Source organism: Erpetoichthys calabaricus, chromosome 9, assembly GCF_900747795.2.
Source record: "Erpetoichthys calabaricus chromosome 9, fErpCal1.3, whole genome shotgun sequence".
Taxonomy (NCBI): domain Eukaryota; kingdom Metazoa; phylum Chordata; class Cladistia; order Polypteriformes; family Polypteridae; genus Erpetoichthys; species Erpetoichthys calabaricus.
In genome coordinates this window covers 146,552,451-146,572,912 of record NC_041402.2, presented here as the reverse complement: position 1 = coordinate 146,572,912, position 20,462 = coordinate 146,552,451, and the positions used below count along the sequence as shown (strand labels likewise).

At 36.6% G+C, this 20,462-nt stretch overlaps 1 protein-coding gene across 1 annotated transcript in view; it reads left to right on the top strand.

The window, feature by feature from the left end:
* The window catches only part of snx19b (sorting nexin 19b), a 224,126-nt gene extending 205,894 nt beyond the window's left edge, over positions 1–18,232 (top strand). The window contains exons 10-12 of the mRNA XM_051931875.1: positions 6,809–6,993; positions 14,727–14,814; positions 17,277–18,232. Of these exons, the coding sequence (XP_051787835.1) occupies positions 6,809–6,993; positions 14,727–14,814; positions 17,277–17,400 (397 nt within the window). The 3' untranslated portion in view covers positions 17,401–18,232. The remainder of the gene's footprint in view (positions 1–6,808; positions 6,994–14,726; positions 14,815–17,276) is intronic.
* The last annotated feature ends 2,230 nt before the right edge of the window (positions 18,233–20,462 follow it).

The window sequence follows — 20,462 nt, the reverse complement described above, 5'->3', positions numbered from 1 at the left end:
CTCCTTCTCACAACACTCAATATATATTTAAATACAGAAGACAAAATACTAATCATTTCAGGTGTAACTTTGTCCCATTCTTCTTTCAATCAAGTCTTAAGCTGTGATATCCAGCAATTTCAGGGAGATCCCGCGAAGTCTTGTAATGTCCCACAGGGCAGCTTGATCAGCTAAGTCCAACACTTTACAAAAAATCGTCTGACTTCTTAGCTGTAAAATCAGACTGCTGCAGTCACTGGTAGGTGAGCAAGTGATCACGGATCCTATTGAGGATGACCCTAGCAAGGACATTACCCGGCACCAAAAGCAGTGTTATCCCCCTGTAGTTGCCACAGTCCAGGTAATTACCCTTCCCTTTTCATATAGGGATCTCATCCTGGTTTCCATTCAGTTGGAATGATGCAGATGATTACCAGGAGGACAGCCTTACCATAGGCCTGGAGAAGTTCACCCCAGATACCACAGATCCCTGCAGCATTCCCTATCCTCAGCTCGTTCACCACCTGTGCAATCTCACTGAGATTGGGTGGTTTGCACCTAATTGGAGGATCAGCCTCAAGCACCGTGGACCCAGAAATGTCCAACGTCTTACCCGGAGGATCGGCTTTCAGCAGCTGCTCAAAGTAGCTAGCCCAGCATATCATCACCCATAAGGACCATTCCATCACACACCCTGACTGCAATTCTCCTAGGAACAGATTTGGTTGTGCATCATGCTTCGACTCCTCTGTAAGCAGGACATGGGTCACTAGACCATAGATGGTGTGTCATTTGCTCACAGAGACCCCTAACAAATGCCTCCTTATCTGCTCTTACATCCCTTTTAGCCATCCTTCTCAGTTCACGGTACAGACCAGAGTTGCCATCAAGCTATGCGCTGTGACTCCACTCGATAATGGTAATATCCAGGTTGCCCTGCGAAATGAAACACCTCCTTCTAGGAACACCAATTACACCAACATAACCCTCAGCCACCTTCAGCGTCATGTCACGGAAGGTCTTCCACATCACATTAGGATCAGCAGTTGCACCTAAGTCTGAAAGTTCCTCACACAAACTGTGTGCCGACTCATTAGAAACAGCCTGAGTCTGGTCAGGTCCTCCCTCATTCACCTACTAGGTGGTAGCCTACTGGACCTAAGCTGGATATTCAAAGTAGCAACAAGTCTGTGATCAGAAATTACAAACTGGCCACTTCTATAGACCCTGCAGTTCTGTAGGAGCCTCTAGTGTCTTCCCCATAAGGATGTGTTTGATCTTTTTCACAGTACCACCTGCATTGGAGTACCAAGTCCAACGATGAGGCGCAGGGCACTGGAACCAGGATCTAGCGATCTGCAGTCTCTGACCTTTTGCATAGTCAGGGAACATGTAGCTACTATCACTGCAGTCGCTAGACCCAATCCTCACAGCCAGCCTGTCAGTGCCAGTGGTTGCATTGAAGTCACCCATGACCAAGGGAGTGTCTCCTCATTAGCACCATGAAACACCAAACATAGTTGCAAATAAAATGTCTCCCTAAACAAGACATCACTCATTGTGGTCGGAGCATACACTGAGAAAAGGCACCTGAGAGCGCCTTAAGCTGAGTCTCGTACTATGCTAGTTGAAAGGAGTGACATTGGACACCATTAGAAGAAGCCGATCCACCACAGCAATAGCTACTGTCTGAGTATGACAGCCATCAGAGGAACCAGACCAATAAAAGGTGTACCCACCTACAAAAATCTGGCTCCTACAAAGCTCTTATGATACCAGAGGAAGATGATCATCATACTAGAGAGACAAGACATTCCACATTCCTACCCGGATTGGCTGCCTTAAATTGGTACCCAAGTGCTGCCATGCAGTGCCTCAGCACCACACCAGTTTCTATCCCCACCAGGCCTGACCCCAATGGTTCACATTATTGTTTTCTTTTTTTTTAACTCATTATTGGCTCTGCGTTGCCCCATCTAAACTTTTTTTTGGAATGTGTTACAGGCCCTCAATGGCAAGAATGGCTGTACATTTACAAAAAAATGAAGCTGACTAGACTAAACATGAAATATCTTGTCTTTATACTGCTTGTGGTGGAGTAAAAGTCAAAGTGAATTTTGAAATCACCACTTTCTGTTTTTATTTGCATTTTCCATACCATCCCAACATTTTCTGAGTTGGGGTTATAGACTGAAAGTGCATTCCTGTCCTGGATACCTGTTGTTAAATTTAGTAATAGCCAACTACTATGGAGCATTGCCTTCATCCAGCTTCGCCCACACAATAGCTTGTAAAAGAAGGCAAATAACTTGGCTTCATCCCTATTACAACATTTTGTTCAGCAGTTCACAACTCCAGGGTACATACATTGGGTAAGCAGAGTGGAAGTCCAATATACCATTTTGTCACTCATCATCATAGTTCCTGAATGTGCACTCAAAACATTTTCAATTAAATTACTGTTTTCTCTTGTTTGTTATATGCAGAAAATAAGCTCCACCTAAAGCTTCATTAGTACTAGTATTTACTCAGCACAAAACATGTTGATAAAATAACTAACTATGCTGCAGCCAGATCTTCTGGTCTAGCAACTTAAAAAGTTCACTGTTACAATAAAATGTTTGCAGTCAGTGGCCAAGTAGCTAAAGCATTGGGTTTTAAATCATAATACTGGTGATTCAGTACCTACCTTTTACAGGTTTATTTTTGGTTTCCTTTTGAGACTGTGAGCTTACTCCCTAAACTATCTGAGTCACATTTAAAAAAAGAAAAAAAAACACTGGGTCAAAGTACCTCCTACAGGGACACTGCCAAACTGAAGAGTATATTACGTTAAACCAGATTTTTCTGCCTCACTCTGCGCTGTCTGTGCAACACGGCCACAGAGAGCTTAAACAACTCGGCAGATCCGCATAAAAATGACAAGGGTGAGCTTTCTTGAAGGCTTTTACTGGACATACCTCGTTGTAAACTGAAATATATACAAAAGAAAACATACACGTATTTACAGCTGTAGAACCAAAGACAATAAATGATGATTTACAAAGCAATACATTGCAGACAGTATACATTAAACAATAAAGCTTTAAAAGACACTTACAAGGTGAGTGATTTCCACAGTCAGATTGAGAAAAAGAGAAGCGCATAGACAGAGGTTCAGATTGATGTGTACCATAACTAACCAGACCCAGGGGTTATGTACCTTGATACATTTCAAACGTGACCGGAACAAGAGATAAAGGAGTGCCTACGTGAGACACATGGGTTGTATTGTATTTAAATGTTTATCATGGGACCTACATGCTTTATGTGAGTTTCATAGACATTTATATCACCAATGTGAGTGTGGGATGTGACTGACAGCTGTGTTAATGACGAGACAAAGGGGGAGCACAGTTCAAAAAATAACAGTAATAGTTAACAGCATGTGGGGCAGGAAACAAATATTAAAAAACTATGGCTTATTGAAGTAGCCCCGGCTTATAAATAGAGAGCATGTTTTGCTTTGGTTTAGTTCTCAAACATGCTTCGTCTAAAGTAAAAAGCAGTGCTTTAAGGCTACATTCCTTTTGAAATTATTAAAAACTCTGTTCCAAAATGTCAAAGAGGCAAAAATGTCAAAAGTCAGGCAGAGACTTTATTATCAGGGTTGCATCAAAAAATATTTAATTACGGTGCCCTCAATAATGTTTGAGACAAAGACACATTTTTCCTTGATTTAGCCCTCTGTTCCACATTTTAATATTAGCCTCATAATGGCTTCTTTGACTTTCATTGGCACAGCTCTTGTCCTGATATTGGACAATGGCAACTACAAGCTCCAAAGTTAGTCTGTGGGTAGAAGTAAGCCTAGGTGTTTTATGCCTGCACTAATGAAGCAACAAAAACACACCTGAGTAATCAAACACCTGTGACGAAATTTGTTCCCAACATTATGGGGAGACCATGTGTAAAAAGTGTTTTAAATTCTACATGTAAATTCCCTTAAGTTAAAGTCTGCTAAGTGCACCTTAATCACGTCTGAATTGCTTGATTTTAATGTTAAACTGTGGAACAGAGGGGTAAATCAAGGAAAAAAGTGTTTATCCCAAACATTATGAAGGGTACTGTATCTTGCCACAGTATTGATTATTTGAATGTGAGAAGGGCTCTTCCATAATAAAAGATTGCAAACCTCTCCTGAAAGCAATGCTGCACAGCAACAAAATTAGAAACATATTCTTACTCTTGCTATTGCATACATCTTCTCATAACCTGATTTTTTTTCCCCAATTACAGGGGTATGGGAAACTATAGCTTAACCTGATAATGTTGGATGGAAAATTACATCAAACCTAGCTGAGCTGCCTGGCCATGAAAGGATGCATTCACATGCGCCTATATTCACTCATACAAAGCCAATGTAGAGATACTGTGACTAAACAGGCATATGTTTGAAGAGTCTTTTTTAAAATAGTGTTGCTGATCATAGTGGTAAAAAGTTTGCAGTACAGAAGAGTGTAATTCTTTCAATGAACAATCTGATTGGATTAATACTCTTATTTGTCATTCATTAAAAACGTGTATGTTCTAATCTGAACTGATAAACAGAAAAAACAGGAAAATCATTGAGTTGCTTTATTAAACACTACTACTACAACCAGGAAAGCCTGTCAGTACCTTAACTTTTGCGTATTTCTGCACATACTGTAAATTGGTAGCACCTATCTTATACTAAAGAGTATGCATTTCAATATATGAAATGCTTGGCATGTTAACTTGACTAATACAGAGTCATTATAATGATTTTCCATAATATCTTGAATACAAGCATAACTTGTAAATTGGCAAGGTGCCTTATTTGAATATACTAACCAACTGCAAACATGAACTTGCTTTGGAAAACATATCAATTTAGCCATCTACACAATACTCGCATTCATTCATCCTATAACCTCTTATACAAAATGAGAACCACCCATGTACAGGGCACCAGTTAATCACAGACATTTTATACCTGCAGCCACTCCAAGGATTCCATTTGTAATCACCAGTTAGCCTAACCTACATTTCTATTTGAATGTGGTAGAAAATAAACTACATTCCTGGAATGAAACAAACAAAGGAAAAAAGAAAAAACATCAAACTCTATGCAGGCAGTGTTTGGACCATGACTCAAGTATGGAATCTGTGAGTCAGTGACATTTAACTGTTTGCATAAAAATGTATATAATTTGAAACTAATTGAGATGATTATCTTAATAGAAATTTCTGGGATTAGTTGACAAACTATCAGTTCATATAGTAAGTATTTCAAAGATTTTTGTCTGAAAATAAATATATGCATTTACAAAGTGAAAATAACAAATATTATTTTATATACTGTAAAGCATAATTCAATATCAACAGCTAAAGAATAAATAAGCCCACATAACTGTCTGCTACCTTCCACTCATTTAGCATGTTTAAGGTATTATTATTTTTTTCACCCCCACTCTTTTAATAAATATAAAGTTAAGGCAACTATGCTGAAGATTTACTTGCCTGCTTTTCTATTTATTTGTATGTTCCATATCTACTAAGAAAAGGAACCAGAGATCAAACCGGACTAATGCTTTTACCCCACTACAAATAACCAACAACAATAACAGTTTGTATAATCAACTTTGTATTTACCGACTAAAAATATCTGTTCTATACGAGCTGCTTAGACAAGGGGAGCAGAGATCCAAACTTGTTGTTGAAGCAGGGTCACGGTTTATACTGCCATACAATTACAATTACTGTTGAAATGCTTCTTCTGAGAGACAGTTCCCAATGAAATTTTTCCCAGTTTAAATGGAAATTATACAGTTATATTCAGTGTAATTACATTGTGATCCATGGTAGACTTCTGCCCTGATCTGATGCTTCTTAATTCATTATGATCCTGACCAGGATTATGGGGAGTTGCAAAAAATGCATCACATCAAATTTTTCCACTATAAATTGGTGGGGTTAGTGCTGTAGTCTCATGATCCACCATCATGGGTTCAGAACCTGTGACTTGTCATTGTGTTGCATTTGTGGTTTTACTTTAACATTCTAAATGTTGTGAATATTAGGTTAACTTTGATATGACTTGGTGTTAGTATGAATGTGTGCATAAGTGGATCTTGTGCTGAACCAATGCCTCCGCCCAGGGTTATTATCCCCCTCAGTTCCAGAGCTGCTCCCAGCCCCTGCAACCCTGATGTGGACTGAGTGGAATTGATAATGTTATATGTTGTACCTGCAATAAAAAAAAAAGTGCAAAAATATTTTAAATTCCAAAATTCCATTGCTCATTATGGCACTCTGAATAACTATAATCTAGCTTAGTCTGCATATTTTAAATGTATTTTATATCTAAAGTCTGTTTGAAAAATGATATACAAACTCAGTTCTTTTATTTTATATAATCAATTTATATATAGCCTGGTCTCACTTATAAGGTGGACACATTCCATGTGTTCTTTCATGAGACTTTAGCAGTTCCCTTTATTTTTTGATATAATTTGTTTGACATTGCAAATTATACATGTAACTGAATCAAAGGTCTAATGTCAAGGATTTGTGCTAAATTGTTTTTATAACAAGAGCCAAAATGTCTTTCATTTATTGGCCTGATAAGTTTCTGTGTTGAATGGAATTCATGTTTACTTTAGTTATTTAACTTTAACTTGAGATCTGCCAGGCAAACTAAATAAATAAGCAAGATTTATTTTTCTCTTTTCTCTCTAGCCTCAAATTAATATACGTATTTTAAAAAGTTATGTAATTTTTATTGACCCCTTACCATCATTTAATAGACTCTTCTCCTGTTTTTTAGATGGCTAGATGTGCACATTGCCAATCTGACTTGCACACAGCAATGGGTTACTTACCTCAGGATCCTTCAAGAAGCAATCTGGCCAGGAGGATCTTTACCAGTCCGCCCTAAACCAGTACACACAGATGAGCAGAAGGAGCAAACCAAAATCCTTTCTCTGCAGTGTCTAACAGATCTTTTACCAGGTAAGAAAAGTGCCCAAATGAAGATGAAGCCTATGACATGCTTTAGTTTAATGTTCATGAAGAAATAATTATAATGTGCAAAAGAACATGCATCAATATTTTTGTATGTGTGCTTTTGACAAAAAAGGCAGCAAGCCAGGACATGTGAAGTTATACAAAAACATCAAGTAGAATAGAAGTGTGTGCAGATAATCTCAAAGCTTCATCCACAGATCATACCATCCATTTTAGCTAAATAGTTTGGGTGTGATCCATAAAGAGGCAAATAAACAAACTTCATTATTTTTTTGCAGTGCAGTGTAGTCATTATCAGTATGGCAAGCATAGAAGTAGAGAAACCTGTTAAAAAGGGAAAAACATGATTTTTAATTGTTGTAGACCTGATACACAGTGGGGATGCTGATTTGGCTGCATGGAAGGTGAATGAGTGTCAAGTTTGTGTGAATAAGAGAGTATATGGAGTGTCACTTGGAATACTGGAAGTATTACGGGAAAATCTGGAAGTGAAGGCAATGCAGCAGATAGTGTACTGTTATAAAAATGGGCAGACAAAGTGGTGGAGATGAAGTGAATTAGCATGTTGTTGTTAAATATCTCTGCATATGCCTCACAGATTGTCAGAACAGAAAAGGAAAGGGATGAGCTTTGGGTCAGATTAATGGAGGTGATATCAGGGGTCTTTGTAGTGTCTGGCGACTTGAATGGTGATGTTTGAACCAGTGCTGATAGCTATGAGAGAGTCCATGGGGCCTTTAGCTTCTGCATTAGGAGTGTTGAGGATTATGGAATTTTTGGTGATGATTGACTGTTTTCTCCAATACTGTGCTTAAGGAGGAAAACAAGTTTGTTACATATGAATGTCGTGCACAATAAACTATTTGTTGGTGAAAAGGTTTGTATTGGCGTCGTGAAAAATGTGAAGGTGATCCCACGGGATGGCTATGTACCACAGTATTACTTAGTTTAGTCAGAGGCATGAAAAGCTGAAGTTCTGGAAAGTGAAAGAGGAGATTGTGAAAATTATATTTTCTAAAACACTGGTAGCAAGAAATAATAAGGTAGAGATGGCAATAAAGTAAAAGAGGAGCAACTATAAGGAATGGAAAAAGGCAGAAGATGACATTGTGACCTCTAAGGAATTGAAGGAAAATGGTATAAAACCAGTTATAAGAGCAAAAAAAACCAAGAGAGTTTGCAAGTGATATGTTGATGGAAGGAAGGAATGTGTAGATCATGGAAGAAAGAAAGAAAGAAAGAAAGAAAGAAAGAAAGAAAGAAAGAAAGAAAGAAAGAAAGAAAGAAAGAAAGAAAGAAAGAAAGAAAGAAAGAAAGAAAGAAAGAAAGAAAGAAAGAAAGAAAGAAAGAAAGGGTTTAGTATGTGTGAATTGCTTATAAAATGTGCTAAAGGATCTGATAATAATAGAATTAAGGATTCCTGAAAGGATTACATAGAGAATTTGCTAAATATATAGATAAATAAAACTTTATTTGTCCTCAGGGGAAAATTTGTCAGAGTCGTAATGAGGCATTATACAGGAGTGTTGCTGTTGGCATAACGGAGCACCAGTAGTGTTTCTTTACACATTTATACTGAAAGATTTGTTGGCTGAAACCCCTTAGTGTTAGTGTGTCAGGGAGAAGATGTGCACCATTGTTCATAATGGCACTCTTAATGACACTTAATTTAACTCTCTTCTTTGCTGCTAAATCCAGAGGGTCAAAAGTACATCTAATAACTGAGCTTGCCCTTTTTATGAGGAAAAGATGAATGGGGAGAATAAGGAGAACCAAAGAAATAATGTTAATTGTAAGTAAATAGAAGTACTGAAATGTACATTTTCAAAAGAGAAATTGGTAAAAGCACTGAAAAATGAGAAGATGGCTAAAACTAGCCAAAAATGGTTTGGAAATGCTGAAAACAGTAGATTGGAGAGGTGACTGACTGAAAGACTGGTGCAATATTATTGTGTACGATGGTTAAGGAAGCATGCAAGAATTGTGAAAACTTTGAAGTGGGCCTGTTACCCATTCTGAGCAGTGTTGCTTTAAATGATAGTGATGGAGATAGTCTAGAGAAATGTGTCAAGGTTTACCATGGGTGCTTTTGTACACATGTTCTTGTACTGATGGAAAAATGTGAAGCAGAATTGAAGAAATACTTAAATGGAAAAGGACGCATGAAAATCAAAAGACTTGTGGTAAATGTAGTAAACATCAAGGTGAATAGAAGGACATAAAGGAGATGGAGGCAGGGACAATGTGGATACATAGAACATTTAGTGAAGAGGATGGTAGATTGCAGGCAGCATGTGAAACCTTTGTAAAAAGGATACAAGAGGTGTTCATTATGCTAAGTGTACATTTATGTATCAGCAATGCAGTTGTTTTGGAGAAAGTAGGGATTTGTTTTACTTAGGTAGTACGTTGAGTGCAGATAGAGTTGCGAGCACAGCAGTGATAGAAGTACAAGAAGTGCATTGAAGAAGTTCTAAGAGCTGTCTCATTCTGCCTTCCAAAGAAGTGTCTCAAGCATTGAAGAGCAAAGCTTATGAAAGCTGTTTAAGAGCAGTTAAGAGAAAGCCTTGATGCAAAGAGAGGGATGCACAAAGAGAAAAGGTTGGGCCCATGGAGTGAAATGTAGAGGATAATGGGTGAGAAGTGTACCAAGACATACAGCAAATGAAAGGTCTCCAACTCCTAGCACCCAGAGGGAGGCCATTGAAGACAAGTTTGGAGGTGGTGTTAGATGACATCACAAGGGAATAGGTATTACCTCAGAGAGTACCTAGGACTACAGAGAATGGAGGAAAAAGATTGGAGTGGGGGTATAGCTGGCTAATCTGGTGGTGGTAGCGGTAATGATGATAATAATGATGACAGATAATTAAATTGGAAGAGAAGGAATTTTAAAATTTTTAATCTTCAGTTAAACTTGGTCAGTGATAGAGCATAATGAACAGACCTGGAAAAAGTCTAGGTAGAAGGAGGAATTTAAAGATTCCTATATATTGAATATTTGAAATATTGAGAAATTAGTTATCATAGAATGGAGGAGGAGAGGAAGAATGCGACTCTATCAAAGTCTCCCTGCCTGCTCTAGATATGCATTAAGACATGATTTCCAAGATAGTAAGGGAAGCTTCCAGGATCCAAGGTTGAGTAAAAAAGTGAGCTTCCTAAACTGAACTGGTAGTTGTATGGGAAACTTTATTTCAATTCCAGCTGCGTGTATGAAGTCTGCACATTCACTTCAGGTTTAATGTGAGTTTTCTCCAGTACTTGCTGTCATTTTTCCATATCCCAAAAATGCTTGTGTTTGTCTAATTTAAAACTTTTTTTATCTCCATATGAGCTTATGTTGATGTATACAAGTGTATTCTAGGCCTGAATTATTTCTCCTCCAGGGTTGATTGCTACTTTTTGTCCAATTGTTGTTGATATAGACCTCAGCTTCCCTGATACCTTGACCAGGGTTGTTTCTCCCCTCATACCCAGTACTGTTTGAATAGACTCCAATTCACTGATGAAATGGTGTTGTGAAAAAATTGCCCCCTTCCTGATGTCCTGTTTTTGTATTATTTGTTACAATGAATGACTTCAGATCTTAAACAAAACATGTTACATAAAGGGAGCCAGAGTAAACATAACTTCTAAATTACTACTTAATATACGTACGTAATAAAATTATCTAGCCCCTGAATTGCCCATGTGAAAAGGTAATTTCCACTTTAGTTTCTCATTCAAACAGCTGACCAAAGTTAATTGATCATTCAACTCACCTTAATGAACACAACCAAACATGAATGCAGCCAGCCTTGTTGAATCTCAACCTCTCCATATTTTGACCCTTACCTTAAGAGTGAAGTGGCCTCCCCCAAGATTTGTTGAAAAGCACTATGCGTCAATCAAAGGAAATTCTAGAAGAGATGAAGAAAAGGTTGTTGAAACCAAAAATCAGGAAAATGGTACAGAGACATTTCTAAATCTCTGGGACTCTGCTACAACACTGTGGTGAGGTGAAAACTTGGAACAGTGGCAGATCTCCCAAGGAAAGGCTGACCTACCAAAACTACCCCAAGGGCTCAACAATGATTCATTGAAAAGGATGCCAGTAGAGCCTCCAAAGAACTGTAGATCTCTCTAGCCTCAGCTACGGTTAGTATACATGACTCCATCACAAGACAGAAACCTCTGCTATTCAGGGCTCACTTCACATTTGCAAAGAAACACCTTGATTGATCCATATGCCTTTTTTAATAATGTTCTATGGACAGATGAGTCAAAAGTTAAAAGCTCCTTGCATGACATATTCCCACTATGTCTGGCATAAATATAATACTGTGTCCGACAGTAAGAACATGGGGTTGTAGTGTGATGGAGTGGGGATGCTTTGCTGCCTCTGCATCCAGAAGACTTGCTATTATTGAAGGAGCCATGAATTCTGCACTTTACCCAAATATTCTTAAAAAGAATGTCATCTGTCCATGGTCTGAACCTGCACCATAATTGGGCAATGTGGCAGGATAGTAACCCAAAACACAAAGGCAATTCTACAACTGAACAGCTCAGAAGAAACAAATTTAAAGTTTTAGAGTTGTTTCATTAAAATCTGGACTTAAACCAAATAGAGATGTTATTGGGACAGGACATGAAACAAGAAGTTAACACTTATAAACCTATCAATGTGTAGCAGTTCCACAAAGAAGCATTGGCTAAAACTCCTCAAATTCCTTGTGTATCAAGTTATAGTAATTGTTTTATGTAGATGGAAATTTTGAAACTGAACTATGGTTACATTTCTTCTTTACCATTCTAATGATGGAAGCATGCACACAATAAAATTAGATCACATGGGTATTATTTCTTTCTTACAGTAGTATAGACAGGTTAAACTAAAAGACTGAAATACTTACCTGATATACAGTAAATTTGTTTCAAACTTTGTTTTAGAATCTTTGTTTGATTTGGTAAAGGTTTAACAATTGTTTTGTTTTTCATTTGACAACAGGTTAAATGTGAAATCCATTTGATTGGTGTATAGTGTATACTTTTAACTTTTATATTTATGTATTGATTTTTTAATAGATTTTACTTTAAATTGTATTTACAGTAAAGATAACAGAGAGGAATAACTGAGCACTCAAAGGATTGATATATTGTTACCTGCTTGGCAGAAGAAATAAACCAGACAGAAACCTAGTGAGAGAGGGTCCTCTATTCCATCTATGAATGATATAAGTGGTTAGTCTGTTTCCAGAGAGTTAGCCTGTCTCCGGAGAGGCTCTGTAACTGAAAAATAAGCCACTTGAAAATATAATAAATATCATTTTAAGACTGTTGCAGCTGCAAGAGTCTAGGTTGTATACTTTATGTAGTATTAATGCCAGTGCTTTTGCCTATTGTATTAGATGTTTAGGTTATATTGAATAAGAGAACAGTTTAGTTGAAATACTAATCTGCCTGTGGTTTCTCGTGAGGAAATTAAGAGCTCATTAATTAATTCTAGGTCAGTAGAGGTGGGAGGGGACACCATTTCTGCATAGTGTAGTGTAGCAGTCCGATACCGCTAAGATTCACACCATCAATATGACGGTGATTTATTTATTTTTTGAGAGGAGATCCCAGGGACGCCCCCAGCCTTGGTCCGACCCGCACACACTCAAAAACAGAAACAAAATAAAGCACACTGGGAACTAAAAACAATTAAGAATATAATGAAATTAAATATAAATAAAAACAATAATACCACCCCTGTGCCCCTACGGCGATATTACATTAAACATATAAATACAAACAACTCCACACAGCAAAGTCCATGGAAACAACACTGGATGCAATGAAAGATGACGACAGTGAGTCCAGAGATCTGCACGCTGAAAGGGAATGAAAAAAACAGTCCTACCGGTAGACACTTTAAGGGTGAAGACAGATGGATGGTTCAGGAGCGCTCCTTTTCTTGCGGGGAAGCCAATGAATCCACAATCAGTCCTCAGCACACAGGTAGACAGCAGACTATCCAGACCCCAAAAACGACACAATCCAGGACACAAAGACTAAATACGGCTTAATCAACAGGATGTAGTCCGACAGGTAAACGGAACACAAAATACAACAACGAAAAAAACACCTTTTTTTTTCCCTTGGACATTTGCCCTCCTTTTAAACCCCTCTGACTACCTTTGACCCCAACAACCCCTGCAGGGACTGCTGGGAGGTGCAGTTTTAATTAATATTAGTACTGCTACAGTAGTCTTGGATGAAACCGTCTTATTTGAGTAACAATGTACCGTAAAGGCAAAAAGCCCAACCGCCTAGTGGTCATACTATGACTGAAGATCCTCAGGCCTCGTTGCACCTGAGGAGAAGACTGCCAAGTGGGTGCCGAGTTTATAACAGAAGAGTCAAATGTGGACCTTGCATGCCTTGTCACTGCGAGGCAAAACATTTATTATATCCAGAAATATTGCCGTTAATTTTTAAAAGGGAATCCGTTAACAACCAGTGCCATTCATTAATAACATTTTTCTACAGGAAAGACTGTTAATACCAGTTAAATATAATTTAATCGGTTAAATGATATACAGTAAATACATCCCCACACAATCTAACTGCCTACATAAAAGAATTTCCATTCAGCCAAATGGTTGCTCTCATATCACTATGTTGAGAATGCTGTGGTCTCGGCTATCAGTGGTTTCATCAGCTACAACATAAAATTTTCTTGCCACGAATCTTTCGAAGAACAGTGTCTATATGTTGTTCAAAGACACGGGTCAAATGAGTTTAACGAAGACTGCTTTTGTTTTCTGGCAGCGCACCTCCCTGTTTACAATGCTTAATACAGAAAGAACACATCTTTGTCATTTTTTTCAAGCAGTATTTCTGACTTCACACACAAAGTCGTCTACAATCTGGCATCTTGCATCTGACTATTTTGTTGTTTCCTCTATTGTTACCTGAAGGGGAACACTTTTTGATCTTTATTTCTCCTTGTTCTTGAGATGGGTTTTAGATTTGAGGTGGTCATTGCAAGTATCTTTTCGTGTCCAGTCTATGGTATGCTGGCAAAACTTGCAGAAAAATTGTCCACATTCAAAAAAAGTCAGCAGGATATTATTGTGCCTTCAATTTTGCAGTTAAGCTCGTGCTTCTTAGTTTTTTCGACGTAGTTAGGGTATCTGATACTGCTCGCTTCAACATTTCTGTCTTCATGCAGCTATCTCATTTGTGTGCCTTTAAAGAGAAAACATACAGGAAACACGCGCACAAACAGATAGAGGCACAGCTGAATTTCTATGAAGAATTGTGTTCACTTGGAAAACAACAAACTAGAAAATAGTATCTGAATGATAGAACTACAGATTATTCAATCGTTCAAAAGTATTCAAAAATTTTGTAACAGTCACCCCTTCAGTCTCTAAATTCCACACATTTCCATATTTAAATCCAAAACCCATTTTTATGTGTTAATTCCATGATTCAGTCCTTGTTTTCTACATCGCGGAAATCATAGGGCCCTAGTAAAGGTGTAAAAGTATACAGTCCAGGACTCTGGAGTTGTGATGTACCAGTAGTAGACAATGCACCATTATGCCTCTTTCTTATATATGTTTTTATTATTATATAAATTTTTACATATGTCAATCAGAATTTTTGGCTTTTTTTCTTTCCCATGTTGTTTGCTCTGTTAGTGTTGATTGATATAATATTTCTGTAACTTACTCATTTTTTAGATTTCTTCCAAACCATGTTGGGTGTAGAAAAATATCAATTGACCTGGCAGCTAATATTAGAATCTCTGCAAGATCCTACGGTTAACAGGTATGTATTACAGATCATATATTGTCATGATGTGTAAATTAATATCCAAATTCATGTTTTACTTTTTAATGGATTTATGTTAGCTTTTATAGATGGTATTTATTCTCTGAATATACTAAACTAGCACCCAGCAATTCAGCATTAAAGCATTGTATTATAAAGGAAATACTCAGTAAGTAGGCTATTTAATAGTAATGAACATTTTAAGCAATATCTATAATCGATTAATTACATAATGAATACAGTCGTGGCCAAAGGTTTTGAGAATTGGTTTTCACCACATTTGCTGCTTCAGAGTTTTTAGATCTTTTTGTCAGATGTTTCTATGGTATACTGAAGTATAATTACAAGCATTTCATAAGTTTCAAAGGCTATTTATTAACAGTTACATTAAGTCTATACAAAGAGTCCATTTTTTCAGTGTTGCTCCTTCTTTTTCAAGACCTCTGCAATTCGCCCAGGCATACTGTCAATCACCTTCTGGGCCAGATCTTGACTAATGGCAGTCCATTCTTGCATAATCAATGCTTGGAGTTTGTCAGAATTTGTGGGTTTTTGTTTGTCCACCCAGCTCAGGATCGGGGCACCACCAGTGCAGAGCTTTCTCAGGAATGGCAGCAGGCAGTTGTGAGTGCATCTGCACGCACAGTGAAGCGAAGACTTTTGGAGGATGGCCTGCTGTTAACAAGGACAGCAAAGAAGAAGACTGATATTCCCCAAAAGGTTCAGGGTTTTGTACTGCTGAGGACTTGGGTAAAGTCATTTTCTCAGATAAATCCCCTTTCTGATTGTTTGGGGCATCCGGAAAATAGATTATCCAGAGAAGAAAATGTGACCGCTACCATCAGTCCTGTGTCATGCCAACAATTTAAGCATCCTGAGACAATTCATATGTGGGGTTGTCTTCTCAGCCAAGGGAGTGGGCTAACTCACAGTTTTGCCTAAGAACACACCCATGAATAAAGAATGGTACCAAAACATCCTCCAAGAGCAACTTCTCCAGTTTGGTGACGAAAAATTCCTTTTCCAGCATGATGGAGCACCGTGCCATAACGCAAAGTGATAACTAAGTGGCCTGCGGAACAAAACATCGAGATTTTGGGTCCATGGCCAGGAAATTCCCCAGACCTTAATCCCATTGAGAACTTGTGGTAAATTCTCAAGAGGCAAGTGGACAAACAAAAACCCACAAATTCTGACAAACTCCAAGCATTGATTATGCACGAATGGACTTCCATCAGTCAGGATTGGCCCAGAAGTTGATTGACAGCATGCCAGGGCAAATTGCAGAGGTCTTAAAAAAGAAGGACCAACACTGCAAATATTGACTCTGCAAAAACTTAATATAATTGTCAATATGAGCCTTTGAAACTTACGAAATGCTTGTAATTATACTTCAGTATACCATAGAAACATCTGACAAAAAAATCTAAAAACACTGAAGCAGCAAATTTTGTGAAAACCAATACTTGCGTCATTCTCAAAACATTTGGCCATGACTGTAAGTTATTTTTCCATAGATGACCTATAGGCTTATAATAGGCTTTTTTCCTTCTTACTGTCTGATATTTCCTCATTTATACATAATACCAAATAAATCATGCATGATGGAGTAATAAGACTTAACATGGATATTATTTCTTTTGAAGATTTTCAGACATTTTCTGTTGAACCTTCACAAATGCAAATAATGTGAAATTAATTGTTATGTTATATGATACATTACTATTTTTTGTGGATAGTTCCAGGTTTCTATTTAACACCCAAGTGTATTTTAATAGTAATTTAGCAAAAAAGGAAAAACAAAAGAAAGAGACTCTCTGTTTGGTAAAGGCTTACCAAAGGTTTACTCTTTCATGTCTAAGTTTTAACATAAGAAATATTTTGATATAAAAGCCAGAAGTGTGACTTTCTATAATATTGATTCTAAGATTATCTTCTTTTAAATGTTTGTACTCTGAAGACTGATTTACAAGATAACTATGTTGTCTCTGTTGGCTTTACAGTTTCTATGCTGTATAAAGTAAATTGTTTTATCAGGTTATGAGATATAAATTCAGAAATAATTATTTATAGTCATACAGTATATTTTTCTTTTAAATATACCAAAAGAATAAATCTGCAAAGCTTGGAAAAAAAATGCTAATGCATTTGTTTTGTCTATTGTCACATATACTAGATAACCAAAAGTCTGTACACCCTTTTTGAAATTTCAGCTTTTATTAAAGGCTGAAAACACGACAAATTATTACAGACCTTTTTGAACTTTAATTTATAAAGTAATAGTTTTGAAAAATAATGTCATTATTTGGAAGAAAATCTAAAATAATTAACTTTTTGTGCCATGTTTACAGAAATGCTGGCAAAGTAGTTATCAGTGTATTGTACTAGCATTAACATTCCCATCAGCTGCAAATGAATATTCCTCACTTCTTGGTTGTGTTTTTTCATAATTTATACAGACATCTGGTTTATTCTGTTTGGGATCTGCTTCTTGAGTTTCTTGTTCCTGAATCTTTAGATGAAGATTTTCAGAAATCTCTTATTAATCAGTTACCTGGCCATGTGGAGAAGTCAGCGGTTTGAAAAATACTCATGTCTACTCAGTTTTATAAGCTTCCAATTACCAGCTGAGAGGTGTGGCTTCATATGGAAGGTTCAGCTGTTCACACATTCACTAGCACAAGAAGTCATCCAATAAAAGCAGGGAGTGAAGCTGTTGTTCCTAATTTGCATGCTTTGATCCATTCTAAAAGTATCAACATGTTTACAAAAGTGGACTGTTTTGTTTAAAAAAAAAAAAAAAGTTAAATGTTTCTTAAAAAAATATTTTTGCAATTCTCATGCATTATTTAAAAGATTAATGTTCAGATATTTTTTGTTCTTATTACAGAGTGTTATTAATTATATACTTCATTCAAGTCAAACAAATATATTTGTATTATACAGTCCAATTTAGTCAAAATAGTATTCTTAGAGAAAAAGAATGCCATGCCCTGAAAAGCTGTTACATATTATTACTAATTGGCATGTGTTCAGTTATGATATCTTATTAGGTGTTTATATTTTAGAGTTCTTCTATTTAATTTCACTATTGTGAGGTTTTCTATAAGGCATATTTGTATAAAATAAGCAAAACCCCTGCATTAATGTTATCTGCCAGTTGTATGTGTTTTACAATACTCTACCAGGGCTCTGTGAATTTAAAGCGATATATGTGATTGTTACTGTGTAAACAATGAAGAAAATCTATTACTATTTGCATGTATTTTAGTAATCTCTGAGACTAATTATACTTTGAAATAAATTTATTAAAAACCAACTGCTGATTCTCAAACCAAACCTATTTCAGATTTATTCAAACAAGAAACAGCAGTGTAGCTTAGTTTTCATGGAAAAAAACAGCACAATTGTAAAATGAAGTACACTGAATGTTAGATATTTTTTGATAAATGTAAATGATGAAAATTATAGATAATATTAGAGACGAAAAATTGCACACATTATCTGAAGCAAAATTTGCCAAAGATACAATTATATAACAATTTAAATAGCCATTAGTTATAGTCAGCATGATACAGTCCATGAATGTTCATCTTCTGGCTGAGAGTTTGATAAGATTTGCTTCTCCACCTATTTATTAAGTACATAAAAGTTTCAATACTGAAATGCAGGTTATTTGCTAACAAGTGTAATTCAGCAACTGTGATAACAGGGGTGGAAGATCTTATTAAATATCAAATAATAATAATAATAATGCAGTTATGGAAAAGAAAATATTAGTAGTCAATATTATAATACTTATCTGTTGTGTTGTTTAGTCAGCATGATTTTTTTTAATGTTGCTTTGTATGTGTAATTATTATAAATGTATTTAATTTTTACATATTCATTGTTGCCTTTCTGTGTAGTTGTTGGCTTCTTTTCCAACACCCTTTAATAGAATAGACAATATTATTTAAATGATGAAGGGAATGTCTTTCAAGTATATATTTCATATATGATATGAAAACAGGAGGTGTTCCATTTGTAAACATTTAAGTTACAAAATTAGATCTGAGCAAGATTGAAGACTACTGATTCAGTTACTGTAACTTTAAGCTGCTTTTCTTAAACATAATCAATGCACTTAAATCTTTGCAAGTATGGTATCATTTTTTGTAATATGTGTTAATTGTTAAGAAAAATCTAATGTTTAATTTATTACTTACAGTACTGTCAGTATGGTATATGGGATGTGTGAAATAGTCATTGACTCTGCACTGTCTTTGAATTACATTGTTTTTTATACTGACATTTTTGTGCAATATTGCTAATTGTGCTAAATTATTTTTTGCAGTGTGTTAGGACTATATTTTTTTAATTCTGTAATTGTATCAGGTTTCCAGCTGTATTAAATTATTTAACTACAAGCTGAAAATTTTTGCATTATTTCTTTATACATAAGATTAATTTGCCAAAATAATAGGCTACATCTTCTTTCTTATTTTAGGGTTTTATTTGTTTATAAGATCATTTTATTTTTAATATACATAATATAGTCAAGAATGATAGTCTTTAAAACAAGCAAAATTCATCAAGTACACCTGCTGTTAGTAGAACATTTTCTATCTTTAAGAGGAAGTATTTCCTGTTTGTTTGAAATAAGTAATGTTGGGAATGACAGTAGTGATAATGTGATACAGTGGAACCTCGGGTCACGGACGTCTCTGAACATGTACAAATTGGGTTACGACCAAAAAAGTTCGCCAAACTTTTGCATCTGTTCATACCACACACTCGGGTGACAAACAAGCCAGTTTCCCTTCCAGTTCGTACACGTTGATGATTTTCGCACATGTTCAGTCTCTCCCTGTGCATTTGCTGTGAACTGTTTGTGCTTTATTTCGTTTCCCTTCCAGTTCGTACGCACTGGTGATTTACGCATGTGTTCAGTCTCTCCCGGGACAGTATAGGGTGTTCCAGATCTAATTATGCAATTTTCATTACACTATAACTTATTAAGTTTATTACATAGCTCACATCAAGAGGCCAGTTTTAAATAATCGCCATGCTACAACTGCCACGTCCGCTTCATAAATAGAAGCGCGAGGCAGCTAAAGGGAGGAAAAAGAAAAGAAAGACGGAGGTTGCAGAGTGAGGAAGTAAGCAGGAAGCTGTGTGGAAAGAACCGGTGTAAGCAAGCAAGCACATGCTTGCAGGCAGGCAGCTAGACAGTGAGCCCAAGCACCCCGACACTCGGTGGGGCAGAAGGAAGCGGTCGCTCCAGCTGAGCGATCAAGGAGCTGGAGTGACCAGAAGAAGGACGGCTGGCAGCGTAAGGGCGAGAAGGCAGCGGGGGTCACCAGTTAAAGAATGCACCAGGCTTGTTTTTAAAGAGACTGCTTCCAGCATTGTTTTAACCTCATTGTATTTAATGAAGACTTTTTTCTATCGTATTTTAACCTCCACTTCACTTCTGTTTTTATGGGATTATTTATTTATTGAAGGATTCTGAAAGCACTGCACTTTATTTAATTTTGACTTTGTTTTTGATTGTTGTTTTGTTGATTTTAATAAAAGCACTTAGCACTTTTTGCACCATACCCTTGCTCCATTGTACGTAGTGCCTCACTGTCGTGCTCATCGGTAACATTATCGACAGTGAC